Source organism: Charadrius vociferus, unplaced genomic scaffold (genome assembly GCF_000708025.1).
Source record: "Charadrius vociferus isolate BGI_N301 unplaced genomic scaffold, ASM70802v2 scaffold822, whole genome shotgun sequence".
Lineage (NCBI taxonomy): Eukaryota > Metazoa > Chordata > Aves > Charadriiformes > Charadriidae > Charadrius > Charadrius vociferus.
In genome coordinates, this window is record NW_009647481.1 from 2439573 (window position 1) to 2456488 (window position 16916).

The window sequence follows — 16916 nt, forward strand, 5'->3', positions numbered from 1 at the left end:
ATGTTCTCCATTAGCTGTTCTCAGCCACAATATAAAATGTCCTGCACTCACTCATTGGCTTTTAGAGATCATAGCTGTGACCATCTATGGAAATTCTGGGCACTTCCCAATCGGCTGCCCACAGAATGAGCACAGGGGGAGGAGGATTTTTGTGGAGCGAGGGAAAAGCAAACACTGGTGTGTGTGAAAAGCTGCGGTTGTTGAATATGTCAAGAAAGTAATGTTTGGATTGAGGAAAGCCAAACAGATGTAGCAGAGCTCTGCCAGGAGAGGATGGCTCTGTTACCCACTTTGTGTCTTCCTTAAAACTTGCCCGCACCACGGCTGGGCCGGGCCAGATCCCCTCCTGCCTGGGCTGCCTCCTTCAGCCCGCCCGCAGCTATGAGCTCAGCATCCCTGGGCAGCTCTGCTGTCCTGTGTCTGTCCACAGCACACAGTCCTTCCCTGCCTCCCCGTCAGCCACGCTTACTGCCTGTGAACCTCACCTCATGTCTACGGCGGTTTGTTTAAACTCTTCAGACTAGCCCCATGATACCCTCCCAATCCTGAGCAGTGCCAGCACAACTTAAATCCCTGTTTTCATGAATGCATTTAGAAATTAACTGACCACTATCCATACCGTTTTCAATCTGGACCAAAGACATCACTCCATAGTGAAGGCCACAAACACAGAATGGAGATATCTGGGCACAGTTTCCTTCATTTTTGACTAGCCTGTTTTGAAAATGTGGATACAGTTTACACTTCCAATCATTTTTTTATTTGTTAAGTACAATTATTCTTACAAAAATAGTTATTCCCTTTCCCTCTGGCATCTCGGCATGAATAAAAGGGTAAAAGTTAAATACCTTGCTTGGAACCCTAAATATATTTTGGTTAGAAATGCTGCTGTGGTACCATATAGCTCTAACCTGCATTTCCCAGTTGGAAAAGACCTCTGCCATGCATTTCGGTACCTTCCTGCAGGGGAGGATATGGGGTGCCTAGAGAATCCTGCACCTCCTGGGAAACACCTCTCGGAGAGAAATGCAGAAGTTTCTCACCTTGCAAATAGACATGTGAGTGGCCACATGACTCAGAGACTGTGAGCGGGTACCGAAACTTTCTGCATCACTGTGTCATTAAGTTCTCTGGGTAATCATTTTGAATAAGAAACATGGCACTTGACATAAATATCCAGGGCTGCCCCCCAATGCAATGGAGGAAGTACTTTAGCAGTTATGCTTCCCTATTCATGTCTAAAACTACAATAAAATTACAAGCCAATAAAGTGTTTGGAAAGTTTTGGTGAATAAGTGCAATTAAGATCAATTTTGATTAATGAAACAGTTCAGCTAAAAAACAAATAACTTATTTTTTGAAAAACCTCTAAATCTTTTGGGTTTTTAATAAAGTTTAAATAAATATCAAAATAAACATTTTGATTGTAGGTTTATAAGTGGAGAAACAAAACATTTTTATTTTTCCCCTCACATTTGACTAAAATCAGCATGAGTTTATAACTTGCTTTGGTTGACCTTGGTCTGCTCTTTTATAGCTAAGTCTTTTGTCAAAAACTTTGTACAACCCTAACTGACTCCAAATTTACATATGTGGTGACATTAAGCACTGTAAAGTTGGGAACTGAGAAAAATCTCTGTTAAGTATTAAGTTCCAAGCTTTTCAAATCCACAGTGTTAAATATCTTCAGTTGCAAAACTCCAAGTGCTTGCTAGTGCCCATAACAAACAGAAAATATCCAGCAGTTCACAGTGGAAGAGCTGATGATGATAAAAGTTGGAAGATTACCAAGACCGGAAGTTAAAAGTTGGAAAACATTTTCTGTTTTACCCTTTTGGATTACTGTGGAACAAAAAGAAACTTCAAAGCACTGCAGCCGACTGGCATGCAAAGCTGAAGTCTCTAATTGCCTCTTTTGTGCTGGGTTTCATGGCTCTGCATGGATGTGCTGCACTTTGAGTGGCACATAGCACCTGTACCCAAGGGCAGGAAATAAGCACACATGCATGCTAATGCAACATAACATATAACACACTATATAATGTACTTCCCTCCAGCAATTCTTCTTTATTCCAAACCTCCAACCTGGGTCTGACTACAGCATTTAGGCAGGTGCTGTATGCCTGTGGGAAGCAATCGGGGACACATGTAGCTTATTTTAATTTAATCAGTGCTATCCACTCTTAAGACCAGCTATTTGAGATCACTCTGCCTCTCTGCCTGGAGTTGTATTTATAGGGAAGCAAGCAGGAAACAAAGCAAGAGGCAAGGGAACAAATTTAGGGTGAGCAATTGCATAGGAGCTGAAGAAATTTTGGCTGAAAAATGGGGGAGTGGGGAACAGAAGCAGTCACAAGTCCACAAGCCCTACCCATCTCTAAGCAAACCCCACACCCAGGCGAGCTGTGGCACAGGATTGCTGAGGACACGGGAAAGCGGGTGCACACAGCTCCCACACCTCTGTGCCACCCATCGCAGGCACATCCCATCCCATGTGGCTGGGATGTTTGGCTATTTCCCATGCATCTCTTTGCACTTCACAGAGACTGAAGTGTTTCAAGCAAAGTGGCATATTCTGATGAACACTTATTGGTCATCACAATTTTTCCAAATTGCTCCTGAGTGCTTACATCAGTTACGTTGCTGAGTGCTGTTCTGTGCACCCGTTACAAAGGCAATTCCCTAGAAAAAACTGCCTGTCAAACCCTCAGTTTTCAGTGCAGGCAGCTGACCATGTACCTGACCTGCCAGACTGTATCAGACGACGATCAGAAAAGACTAGGGAGAGAAAATGAGACATCAGGACTGTGTATTGGCTCTTGGGCACAGCCAGCAGAAACCAAATCAGCCATTTCTTCCATTCACTCAAGCACCTGCAGGCTCAGGTCTCTGACCAGGGGGAAGGATGCTGTCCTTGCTCTAGACAGAAAACGATGGGGAACTGAGATCTTCTCTCTATTAACAAAATACCCAGGGCAGAAGGCTGTACGGTTACAGTCTTTAGGACATACATTCGTTCACAAGAGTGGCAGGCTTTCAAGTTTCTTTTAGGAGCAGAAGAAATAGAAGGGCAACTTCCGAAGCTTTTCTTTCTGCCAAACCTGAACAGGTTTTTGAGGGATAAAGGCAAGTCTGTCACCCCTCCTGGATGAATTTCAAAGGCCTATTGAAAATAAAGCTGCCATAAACAGCTTACAAAAGTTATTTTGTAACGGTTTCTACAGGGATAGTAAATACCAGGGCAGCTCCCCTGCCCAAATTGATTATCTCCATTCTGCAGCTGTAGGTCTAGGGCTGAACAGGACTGATTCCTTGAAACACTACTGAACTACCTTTTCTCCTTTTCAGCAGAGAATCAGGTTGTTCTGGTGCAGCAAACTCAAAGAGCACAGCCATGGCCAGCAATTTTAGGAGCTCAGGACAGTCAGATATTCTTACGAAGACTGACGAGTCGAGCAATATTGGGTGGTTTCCTGCTAAGTAAAACACTTGAAAATACAGCTGGTCAGACACAAAATCTGATGCTTTTGGACAATAAGCTATTTCAAAGCAAACTTACCTTCAAAAAAAAAGTCTGGAAACTGGTCACTATAAAAATGGCCCAAATGACATTTTATGCAAAGTGAGTTCCTGCTGTTAGCTCCTGCAAAATTAAACAAATACGCCAGGCTTCTCTTGATAGTTTAGGTTTGGGTGGTCTTGGATCAAAATACGGTTACTCACATTCAACAGACTCAGATTCCCAACTGAAAGCAGTGCTGCTTTCTGCTGATGCAGTCAGGGTAAGAGCTGGGGCTTGCAGCTCTAAGGCCACCACCATTCAAGTATTGAGAAATATCCAAGTTATTTAACTTTCACTGGAGGGGGGGGTGGGGTGGGGTGGGTAGAGAAAAGGAAGAGCAAATATATTTCTATTTAATCCCTTATTCCTCAATTTTCCTTTTCTACTCTAATTGAATTTTCCCCCAAATGGCAATGTAACCATCCCCACTGCACACTACCATGGAGGTATAGAAAGCAGTCAAAACAAGAAATTCCCCCTGCTTTAGCAATCTGCTAATCCAAATGTTTCCATGACGAATATGGAAGTGGATGATTCTAGCCACAAATCTGGTCACGATTGGCTGTATACTGTTAAAACACATGAAAAAAAAAATCTCTATTTCTGCAGCTAGTTGAAACCAGAGATGCATTTGTGTGTGCATTATCTGTTATGTTGGCCCTCTGCCTTTTAGTGTTGTGGTTTTGTGTTCCCCCCCCCCACCGCCCAACTCATTTATCGTTTTATTGCTTATGTTTGCTGGAGGATATACAAGCAACTTGAAATGCTCAAATCCATCTTAATCTTGTATCTAAGTGCTAACTGCCAATGTAATAAGAAAGGACCAAGCGCGCCTCTCAGCTTTGTTGGCATTTGGTCCATACTGAGCTCTCAATGTTTCTTCCTGTTCCCTGTACCCTCAAGTCCTACCATCTTTCGGGTTTTTAAAGTGACAGTAACCGCAGAGCCAAAGGGTGGATAAGGTTGGAAGGGACCTCGGAAGATTGTCTCATCCAATCCCTTCCTCAAGGCAGGGTTAACTACAACAGGTTGCTCAGGACTGTGTCCAGTTGGGTTTTGAGTATTTCCAAGAGTGGAGACTCCACAGTCTGTCTGGGCAGCCTGTTCCAATGTTCAGTCACCCTCATGGTAACATTTTTTTCTTATATTTAAGTGGAATTTCTTGTATTTGAAGTTGTGCCCGTTGCCCCTTGTCCTGTCACTCGGCACCACTGAGAAGAGCCTGGCTCCATTGCCTCTGCTCTCCCCCATCAGGTATTTATACAGTCTGATAAGGTCCCTCGAGCCTTCTCGGCTGCAGGCTGGACAGTCCCAGCTCTCTCAGCCTCTCCCCTTATGTCAGATGCTCCAATTGTTTAATATTCCTCATGGCCTCTCAGTGGACTCGGTCCAGTAAGTCCCATCTCTCCGGTACTGGGGAGCCTAGCACCTGACATGGCACCGTGGATGTCTCAGCAGTGCTGGGCAGAGGAGAAACATCACCTCCCTTGACCTGCTGGAGATGCTCTGCCTAACACAGCCCGGGAGGCTGCTGGCTGCCTTTGCTGCAGGGCCACATTGGTGGCTCACAGTCAGCTTGTCCCCCAATCAGGCTCCACCAGGACCCCAGGAGTGCTGCCCGGCTTTGCTGCTCTGAGATACAAGCAAAGCAAACATGGTAAAAAGAGGTATTATCTTTTACAAGGCTACCTTGGAATGCTGGAAAAGGCAGACAAGAAGAATCCCAACAGTGAATGAAGTTAAAGTGCCATCAACTGAGGAGATCAGAGGAAACAATTTCTAACGAAATGTACAAATAATCCGTGGAACTGCCCTGAGCCACAACCAAAGCATAATGGCACAAATCTCATAGACTATCCAGGGACACTCCAGTGAGCAGGGAAAGCTTCTGCAGCTTTACTGATAGGATTGCAAATCTAAGAAGTAGAAATCTTTATCTCGCAGGACAGGGCAGCTGGCTCATAACATGCCTAGACAAAAAGCCCAATTATACTGGGATTAAGTTTTCACATTCAAACAAAACTAATTATCTCCTCCTCTACAAACCCACAACACTGTCCACTCCCAGAGAAAAGGGAGTGGACTTGAAGGACCATCGCTCTCAACTTTAAGGCGATTTCTGTGCTACTCCTGCCTTTATTGATTCAGGCTCCCCATTAAAACAAGGAATTAAATCTTTTATTCTTGAACAGTGCTACAATATATCCTCCAACATTGCTGCTCACAGCTAGAATACCGAACCAGCCACCAGTCCCACTGCCAGTGCCCCAGCCCCAGCCAAAGCGGGGTGCGAGGGGGAGCAGCACAAGCGGAGCCTTGTCCTGCACTGAAGCTGGCAGTGTTCAGCACGGGCCACTTGAGCCCACTCTGCCAGGATCCACCACGTGCTTACTGCTGTTAACCCATCTCTGGAAACTCCTCACTTTGGACATGACCTGTTTCTTTTACCTATTCTTCAAACAATATATATTTTGCCTTTAGTTTATTACACCAAAGATACATAACTTCAGATACACGTGTGAGCTGCTTAGCTAGAAAAGGCTGTACAAATTGTCTTCAAGCTACTTGGAAGAGCACGCATTTACCAAGATGACAGTGTATTTGCAGAGGTGTGGATCTAGCCCTGTATAACTATTTCTTCAATCCCTTATTTCAGCAGCAACATTTCAGTCCCACATAAACCCTGAAATATTCAAATAAACAGACAGATAAATATAATAAATATTAAATAAGATAACAGTAGATGATAATCTAATAGTAAGATAGATAATATACACTTGACTCAATAAAAGACAGATGCAGCAATATCAAATGGAGCAGTTACACCCAGGCATCATTAGCAAAGTGCCCTGTGGCAGAGAAGTCAATCCCCACAGCAAGCTGCATCAACAACCACGCAGCCAGCACTGGGATAAGTGATCCTTCCCTTCTGGTCAGCACTTGTGCAAGCATATCCAGAGTGCCATAGCCAGTTTTGCAGTCCCCAGTACAAGACAGATGTGGATACACTGGAGCATGGTCCAGCAAAGGCCACCAGGATGGTCAAGGGCTGGAGGAGATGCTGAGGGAACAAGTGGGCGACACTAAGGAATCAGTCACATAGCAGTGATTGACTTCAACTAACTATTGAGCTCACAGACAAAGAAAAATTTCAGACTGTATTCAAACCCAGCACATTAGTGTTTTGTTGTAGAGAACGTGAAGTGCTCACAGTCAGTGTAAAACACACTAGGCAGCCCAGAGGCACGTGTGGCAACCATGCCTCTGCCACTCCTGCTGGGAGATCTGGGGGATCCTCTGGGCATGAGTCCGAAGGAACATCTGCAACTGGCTGAAGTCAGCCAAAATCAGCAGTGTTATTCTGTAATGCTCTTTCCTGCCAGATAAATAGTGACCTAAAGGTGTGAAATTCTGTACTGGATTTGAAAATAGCCAGGAAAATCAAATGTATTTGTTCCAGCTTGCTCTCTCCAACTGGGTGCCCTACTAACCAGCAACACCACATGGATAACACATCAGAGCCAAGAGGACACAACTCGGGGAACACAAGTTTTGATAAATATAGCTGAACAACCACTGCCAGCAGGCATCAGCAAGATTGAAACCCCCTGTAAATGTTCAAATGTGTGACCAGATGCTGGAATTTTACTGCTCCTGAACTCCAACAGAAGCAATTTCTTCCATCCACTAGAGAGTTGAGCCAATTGCAAAACAACAAAGTAGTAGAGAACAGAAACATTCAGCCCCAAATTATCTAGATTTAGTGGAAATCAGGTTCAGCTCCCAGATTTCTGGCAGGTGGATAAGACACCGCTTGGTGTCACAGCAGCCACCATGCCCAGTGCACCATGTTCAGCTCTCATGTACTTCACAGTGCCTAAACACGACTCTCACAGCTGCAGGTGTGACTCAGTGCTTAGATAATTATACAGTTATGCTTGCATTATAAGTAATACACACATGCCAGATGATTGTACCACTATGGTTGCATTATAATGACACAGAAAGGTGAACTATAAACCATGTACACACACTAGTGTAAAATTTTACCCTACCTTAACAATCTGAAATCAGAAACACAGAATTTTACACTTGCTCACAAACTTATCACAACCAAATCCGCTGCACAACCCTTCCCCATTTCTCTTTAGAGTGATTACTTGGTGATTAGTATTTCCTAAGAAAATTTTTAATTTAATTTGCTAGAAAATCCATACCAACTTACAATTCAAAAGTATATACATGAACTGAACAACAGATCCAGTGGAACTAGAGACCTACCCCAGAAATACTGAGAGACTGTTAAATGCAGAGGTTCCAGCACAGAATATTTCCAAATAACAGAAAGACTTGCCAAAGTTACAGTCTTTCTTTCTGTTTCCTAAACAACAGTCATTCTGTATGGTATGGACATGCCCCTGACAGTGCTTTCAACTTTCTGCTTAGCAGCACCCTGGGATTTTTGAATTAACCCTGAAGAAAATTCAACAAAGCTCAAGCAAACACTACACAAACCAGACACCCTGAAAAATCAGCATCTCACAGCCAATATTCATGGATTTAAGGATTAAAATCCCTAGGATTGCTGCTTACTTTCTCATTTCACATGAGCTTCTCCTCCTCTCCTTCTTTATGAAAACATCCTATTTTTTTTCCCCTCTTGACAATCTATATAAAACACACATCATTAGTACAGCACACTTGGTGTTGGATTACTGAATATGCAACACCGAGTCTAACAATACTTGCTGAGAAAGAAACCACAAGGTATTGGGAAGAATTTGCTGTGTATCTACATTTTATTCCCTCCTCAAAGGGTTTATAAAGCACGGGATTTGGAAATAAACAGGTCTCTTCTGCAAGTGCTCTGCATATGGAGCCAGTGAGTTTCTCCTCCTCATACACGCCTGTACGAAGGATTACAGTATTTCAGATGCTTTTCACCCCCAAGCCCCTCCACAGCAATTTCCTCATGCCCACACGTTTCCTCCACCACCGCGCATCCCACTCTCCTCTGCAAATTACACCTCACATAAACATTGCTGGGTTACTTGCAAGTGGCACATGTTCATTTTCTCCTCCCAAATATAAATTTCTTTCCTAGTAAATATACAGAAGGGACAGGAAAAGCAAAACCGGAGATCTTACCTTTTGATGGTCTTCTTTGTTTCGTTTGTAGAGAAGAGAACGTACCCATTACAGCACCCATTGCAAAAAGCTACTTGTGAGTTTTTGGGGAGGATTTATTTTGGCTGGGTTTTTTTTTATTCTGCTCACCCCACCCCACTCCCCACCAGTGAACAAAATCTATGTGAAATGCCCCCAAGAATAAAACAAAACAGAGGAAGTCAAGAGAAGAAAGAAAAGAAGAAAGGAGGAGGGAAAAAGCAAAGCACTGCAGCTCAGCGTTCAGCAAGCGTTAAGCTTTGAGGGTTTTTTTTTTTTTTTAAGTCAACACACATGCACTGACTCACAGCCGGCTGCACTGTTATTATTCAAAACAGCTCCCCATCAAAATTTAAATGCTAGGTAGATTCCCTCAGACCAGAGCTGGCAGCAGATGCATCAAAATATTTACTGGAGCACAGCCACATAAACACACAGGCTAATTCTTCCTCCCGTTCCCTTATGGCTCCAACCAGCAGCCTGTAGGTCTAGCGAGGGAGCATCAGTGCATCTCTTCCAGCGAATACTAAACTGGAGTCCTGTAGACATGCTGAGGGTCTCGGGGGAAGCCAGGGCTTTGGGCTGGGTACCAATTTGGAATGAATGGAAATCTTCTGAGTGGGAAATGATAGTGAGCGAGGCATCAAAGCCCCAGCTGTGCGGACTGCATGCTCCTGCTAATTAAGAGTCTAACAGAAAGGTAGGAAGCCTCAATCTCTAACATTCTTCTCAAGCAGAAAAGTCAGGGGAAAATAAGTAAGTGCAATGGGGGAAAACAGAAAATTTCACTACAATCCTTTTCCTGTGCATCCTTTCTAACACACCAGAAGCATGTGCAAGGCAGTTGTGAATAACTTATTTTTCTGCAAAGTATGTCTCTGCACATCCTTTTTAAAGGACATTAAAACAACAAATTATTGAAACAAAATTCTGAAAATGTCAGGTGGCTTGAAGGAAGTAAACAATTCCTGACTTTTTTTGGTCAGTTCTTTCATACTTCAAAAAAAATCAGATATGCCTCTTGTTATGTTTTCTCAGAAGATGAAATAGCAAGTGCTTTGGTAGAGAAAGAGTTAAATATACCAAGGCAGCCATCAGAACCAGAATTAATTTGCTATTTGCACACAGTAACTGAGATTAAGGCGGCATCTGTGCAAATACTGTATTTGTCTGAAGAAATTCATTCCTACACCAGAGACCAAAGCACCTTGTCTCAACAGGCTTCCCCAGCTTTCCTCTAACTTTGCAGTAAAGATTTCATCAAACGCAGTTTCCACAGCCCCCATGATCAGAAGCTGCACAGCATCGGTGTCCCTGGAGGTAAAGCCCTGCGTTACCTTCTGCTCACACGCTGCCAGCAATGCTGTCTTTGCATGCACAGGTGTTTTTGTATCCCTTGTGTATACCAGCAAAGAGCTTTCAATTAGTTGCTAGTCGCAAAAGGCGTTACACAAAATGCTGCCCCCCCCTTTTGTTTCTTGTTTTACAACTCAAAATACAACAAATAAACTTTTTCTGAGCAATGTCTGAGGTAACGTCCTGTTTAGATGCCAAAATCCTGAACTGAAACGTATCATTTTGCAGGCAGGTACAAAGTGCCCAGTACTCGGGGCACAGAGTGCTCCAGCTGGCTCCGTGAGGGAGCCTGTCCTGGCTTGTGCAACACCTCTGCCCCCCCATATTCCTCCCCCAGGATGGCCCATGGCTGTGGTCCTGCAGCCTATGGGCTAACAGGCTTCTCCAGCCACCCGGATCCAGATGAGAGTCCCTCAGACTAAGGTGATCTCTGCAAGGCACTGAAAAGCTGTATGAAATTCTTAAGCTCTTTTTTCATTTAAATATTTATATTTATATTATGAATATTTTATTTGTGTTTACACATTAAAATATTAGGCTACAGTGCGCATGTGAAAAATCACTGCTCTTGATACTTGTGCACACAACAAAGGCTGGAGGGTGACCAGAGGCCACGACAGACGTGCTCGCGCATAAGGGTGGTGCATTCACGCCATGGTTACCCAGATGAGAAACCAGCAGGTGAGGACGTACCTGGATATGTCATTTTTCATGCAAACAGGGAGCAAAGAGAGATGGTGGGGTTCCTGTCCAGCAGGCTGGGTTTGCACCCCCTTTGCCACCTCAGTGATACATCACTGCCCTTACTGGACACGGGTGCCATGACAGAGCCTCCACGGATCTTGGGGCAGGAGCTGTGCTCCTGCAACCAAGCAGTCTCCCCTGGATCAGGCCTTCACCAGTGGGTAAGGGCTGAAGTGGTCCTGCCTCCCCACAGCAGGAGGTCGCAGTGCCATCTCTGGACTCCTCTATTGGTATCAAGACAGTTAAAAGCATCCTACCACCAAAGGCAACAGCTGCCATTGGCACACTGCACTCCCCTGTCCTCTGCTCCCAGGCATGATGTCTCCAAGATGTCAAAAATGGAAACCTCCTTGATCTAGGCAAAGTTGTCACTAGCAGAAGTCAATAAGCTGCAGCTCCTATCACATTGTCCACTCGCAGAACCACACATCAGTTGACTCATGCACTGGGAAAGTGTTATACATTTGAGAGCTCCAAGGTAAATGGCTGCAAATACCTACACAGATTATCATAAAATCATTTAGGTTGGAAAGACCTTTAACATCATCAATTCATAAACCTAACACTGCAAAAACCACCACTAAACCACGTCCTAAGTACCACGTCTACACATCTTTCAAATATCTCCAGGGATGGTCACTCCACCACTTCCCTGAGCAGCCTGTTCCAATGTTTGATCGCCCTTTCAGTGAAGAGATTTTTCCTAATACCCAATCTAAACATCCCCTGGTGCAACTTGAGGCCATTTTGTCTCATCCTACCACTCGTCGCTTGGGAAAAGAGAGTGACACCCACCTTGCTACAACCTCCTTTCAGCAAAGAGCACCTAGAATGTAGCTGGCTTCAGGATTCCTCCTGACATTGGCTGGATCCCAGCCACAGAGAAAGAGCTTGGCCTGGGAGTGACAGATTAGGCCGCCCATATGGTGAGATACCCTAGAAAAGTAATTTAGGAAGATAAAATTGCACCTCTGATGCTGCACTGTCGCTTACTTGAAACGGCATGGCATATGAAGGTGGAGGGCAAATATGAATATTTGGTTGTCTTTGAAACTTAAAAGAAAAGAGATTTGTGTTGGCTGGAAACCAATATTGACAGGTCCCTACGAAATCATGGGGCCAAATGGTTACGTGTTTTATGTTTGTATGACTCAAACATACAAGAATGGGGACAAAAGGAGGGACCATGTCTGTGCCTAGGCAGACGAGCACAGAATACCAGATCACCAGTTCAAAAGCAGACACTTTCTCGCACAGCCAAAAATCAAGACTTCAGAGGAACAGAAGCATCATAAACACTAACGAATTAGGGTACTTGCCACAGCAGGCCAGAATTCTCTTTCACCAAAGATGATCATCCAAATTTTATCAATGTTAGAGTTAATACCTAGGATGTAACCAGTGCTGATGGCCACCCTCTATCTGAGGAGCTGAATATTTTTCAGAGTATTTCCTTTAAAGGTAAGATGAAGACTGAGTTCTGACTGTGATGGTGAAACGCACAGTTCTAGATGTGTGGGTACCTAAGCCAAGATCCTAGGTAAAAGCTGCTATCAGAGGACCCAGAGTACATTGGGGAAAGGAGATACCGTATTGTGCCAAACCTGACTGCAGCCCCCGGTGTTGATTTGCACTGCTCCAGAGCCCAACCGCTGCTCACTTCCCAGTGCAGTGAGAAACCCCCGCTGCGCAGCACAGGGCTCTCTCGCGGCATGATATACACAGTTTTCAAGCATTTGCTTGCACAGCTGAAGGTATAAACCGCTTCATGATGCCTGTGCCATCCCTTAACCCACCCACTTTCCCACAAAAAGTTCACCCAACGGGTGACTCATGTGACCATCCCAGCAGCCACTGCTAAGGAGGGGAGAGCCCCCATGGGAAAGGGCTGTGAGTGCTTCACGCAGGCGACAGGCAGGCATATGCTAGGCTCACACAGGTACAGCAACACACTAGAAGTGTCCATCGGGCTTTGCCTCTGCCCCAACAGAAGCCTGTGTACGTAAGAAGCCAAGCACTCAATGCTGGGTGCTGATCTCCCAAGCTAGATCGGCAGGGCAGATGTGTCCCCACAGGTCACCATTAATCCATCATTATTATCTGCCAGCGATTAAACCCCATTCCATCCTTTTATCACTAGTATATACCATATCATAATAAATTCTGTCTACTGACTAACAAAACCATGACCTAATACTATTCACTGACCTCTTCTTGATTCCTTTCTACCTCTTAACTCTGTACGATTGCTTTTAATAAGCATCTGTGAGACTTTGAAACATTAGAGCGAAGCAGGCAGGCACTGGCAGTGATGTAGGTGCTTATTTGTTGGATGTAGCCAGAAGGTTTGGTCAGCATAAGTAGTTCACTATTTTAATAAATGCAAATACAGCATCTTCAATTTGGGAGTCATATCACCAGCTAGCTAATATCAGTACAGGATGGAAATGTCCTGAGAGCAAGTTCACAGCAATTGGTACAGCTCTGCTCCCTAATGCAGGATCAGGTCCTCCTCCCACTAAAGACAGCAACTGGTGCAAGATGGAGCCAGACTACACTTGCGTCATATCTGTCCTGAACTACACATTTCTTGTATTTTTGCATGTATATACAGGAAAGTAGAGGAGGAAGTTGTTTTTTTTTCATCATGCAGAAATGTGGACCATTGCCAGGAGAAAACATCCACCATAAGCACAGTATCTAGGGATGTAATCTCAGGTCTATCAGCCACCCTCTCTCCTACAAGGCAAAGCTGGCAGTGTCCACCTGTAGGACTAGCAAGGGAATGCCTTAGACATACCCAGAATTTTAAAACTTAGGGCACTGGTGAAATTCATTCTGATGTATTTGTTTCATCTCCCAAAGTACAGCCATGAGCATCTGCATAACAGGAACACAAATAAAACCTGAAAACTGCCTGTTTATAGCAAGACCTTTTCACTTACTCTATATCTATCAGCTTTGAGTGGTTCCAGGTGGGTTCTGCTTTAAAAAGCCTAAATAAAGCTGGGAGTGACTGATTCCTTTTCCCTTCTGGGTATTTTAGGAATGAGACCTAGGCAGCACTGGCCAGAGGTTTTTTCTATGTGTTTAAGACTAAAGGAATTTCATTTTTCATATTCCAGTAACTAGCACTTGTTTCAGGCAAGCAGTTTACATTTACCCAACAAGGAGTGCTTCACTTTCTGTTCACCTGAGCATCTACTGTTTTTCTTGAGGCCGAATGTAAAGCAAGTCCTTCCAACAAGCAACTGAGAGCGTAAAAGCAGCAGACTGAGAGCTGGGATGATGCCACATGAGCACTGACAGAGAAGTGCCAGGACTCCTGCTTTCAGCTGTGTCCACTCAACGGTAGCCTGGTCTGATGTTCGTAATTGGGACACACAGACACCAGCCCAATTACTGCTTAGTGCTCTGGCACAAAACTGCGTCCAGCAATGGCGACAAGCTGGGTCCCCCCAGCAGCACAAACACGTTGCTCCTGCGATACTCTGGACAGGGATGCCTTCACGAGGGATGGCAGCAGGAGACATGAATTTTGCATCGATTGCACAGGCACTGATATAGTAGCCCGCTTGCAGAAGCTGCCTGTGCACCATGAGAACTGCCCACAAGCTCTTGCCCTGTCTTCCAGATTTCTCTGATTTTTAAAGCAGTTCATAAGACACTGAGACTTGGCTATCCAGGGGGGAAAAAAAAAAAAAAAATCAAAAGCAAGAAGGAAAATGTTCCTTTGCTAAGAGAATGAAATGAGAGCTTCTGTTGCTTAGCAAATTTTTAACCAGTTGCTGTCCTCAGCTGTCTGTGCCAGAACATCCTCTGCCAAGCGCTTTGCCTGACCCTAAGATTAAGGCTCTGCAGAAAGGCAGGAGCCTTTCTGAGCCATGACCTACCCGATTGTTGGAGTCACTGCTTGCTTGGGGGTGAGGAGTTACAAAGAGCTCATCTACCCTACCATGCCGGAGCACTCCAGACATTCCTCGGCTACACTGAAGGAATCATCCTTTAGGTCATCTTGGTGCTGAGGTTCCAGGCAGCAGCACTCCACACAGTCACAGACCAACTAAGGAAGACCAAGGGGCAAAAGGATGGTAGGAAATGTATAAAAATAGCTGCTGCTGGACACTGAAGAGAACAGGAAAAAATCATCATTGTTGTCACAACCACATGCATAGAGCTTGGGATGCTGACAAGCCTCCATAGTGTAGCCCCCCCCGACCGAGCCTGCAGGACTCTGAGAACCAGGAGAAAGGTGAGCGCACCATTTCTCCTCCAGCAGTAGTCATCATTTTTCTTTTCTTTATTTCTCTGCTATTATTAAAACCAAAAATAATTATTTGATTAGACTACTAATGTTTCAATTACATTAACCAATAGATTTAAGGTGTGTTTCTTGACTACAAATATGTATTATTAACTTATTGAAATTGTCCCAGTGCAAAGCAGAAGACAGACAGCTGAGAAAAGTCCACCCACTGAACAAACACACATAGCCACTGCACAGACCTACAGGGATAAATTGAAGCAGCATGGGAAATCTGGGAATCTGCTGTGCCACTGGAAACCAGTTTGATCATGGAGAGACCAAGATGAGGCAGTTTTTTTTTTTCTGGTCTATACTTGTTAAAATTTTGGGGGGATCTTTATGGGCCATCATTTACCTTTTTATTGATGTAAGGACATACCAGTCTTCCTACTCTAGATTTCCACAAAGTCAGAATTCACCACATAGGTTTGGGTTTTTTTTCAGCACCTATTTTTTGGAAATGTTTCTTCCAAAAAAGGAACAACACAAAATAGCCTAATTTCATCCTCTTTTTCTTCACTCACGAGCCATTATAATAAACAGGGATGTTTTCAAAGAAATTTTTTTTGCTCTCAGTAAGAACAAGGTAGCAGAACAGGAGCTATTAAAAGATTCATTACTGCTCCTCTACAGGCCCAAAGCAAATTCTCATGCTAGCTAAGCTTTGACAGATCTCAAAAGCTAGAGGTCCTCCCTTCCATTTTGATGGAAATATATTTTTCATGACATGAAAGCTAGTGAATAATAATGCTGAGAAATCAGATGGAATAGATGAGGCTTAAAGCTTTGGGAACATCTAGATTTTAATGTAAACAAGGCACTGAATATATTGAAGTGTTAGAAAGCCACTTGCTTTCCAGCCTAAAGCAAATACAGCTATGCAAAAACAAACAAAATAAATGTGATAGAAACTTAATGCCATGAAAAAGGGAACAAAAATCCAGGCATTGAAGTCTGAGCAACAAGGGGTGCTCCTCCTCTTTAACATCCCCAGATGGAGAGCGAAGAACGGGGCTGGCATTTTGCATCCTATTGTTCAGAGCAAGCAATCAAGCACTGGTCTCCTGAAATTGAGATCAGATGTCTCTGCTCTGGCCTTTATTCTTGCCAATACCAAAACAGTTCACCATTGCAGCTGCACATAGGTACACACGGACATACACGTTTGCGTACTTAAAGGAAATAAAAAGAAAAAAGACCGAGGTATTGTTCTGCCTATATGAGGCAGCATAGCAAGAGCTGAAAATAAAACTACATTATTCTCTGCTGGTTCGTCTATGTTATAGTAATAAAACTGGGCAGAACTCCACAGAGCAGACCTAATGTTTGCCCTAAGGATGTCACACTCAAAAATAGATAGCTGAGAGCTCAGGAACAGAATACTTCACATTTCTAGTGACAACTTCAACAAAACATGAGGTAGATACTGGTTTATATCTTTGGTTGGAGTATTTCTTCTGTAAACAGGGGGAGACTGTTTCCAGATACAAACTTGAAAGAACAGGAGAGAGACAAAACGAAGGCAAAGCACTCTCCCAAACAGTGGTGTGGAGAAACGCCTGATGGCAGGAGAGGAAGGATGCTGCGGGATCACCAAGCAGGGTCGTCCTGGCACACCGCTGCCAGTGGGAGGGAGTGAATGCTAACAGATGGGCAGCAGGACACTGTGCTGAACCCTGCAAAGGTGACAACAACAAACTGCAGCTAGGCAGAAGGCAAGAGAGCCAGGAGACGACCAGAAAAAACTGATGGCATTGGTGTGCCAAAATAAAAAGGAAGGTG

General features: G+C 44.1%; 1 protein-coding gene across 2 annotated transcripts in view; it reads right to left on the bottom strand.

Moving 5' to 3' along the window:
• Positions 1–8771, bottom strand: part of KCNIP1 (Kv channel interacting protein 1) — a 281825-nt gene extending 273054 nt beyond the window's left edge. For both annotated transcript variants that reach the window (XM_009880733.1, XM_009880732.1), the window contains exon 1: positions 8711–8771. In XM_009880733.1, coding sequence (XP_009879035.1) covers positions 8711–8771 — 61 coding nt within the window. The remainder of the gene's footprint in view (positions 1–8710) is intronic.
• Between the last annotated feature and the right edge of the window lie 8145 nt (positions 8772–16916).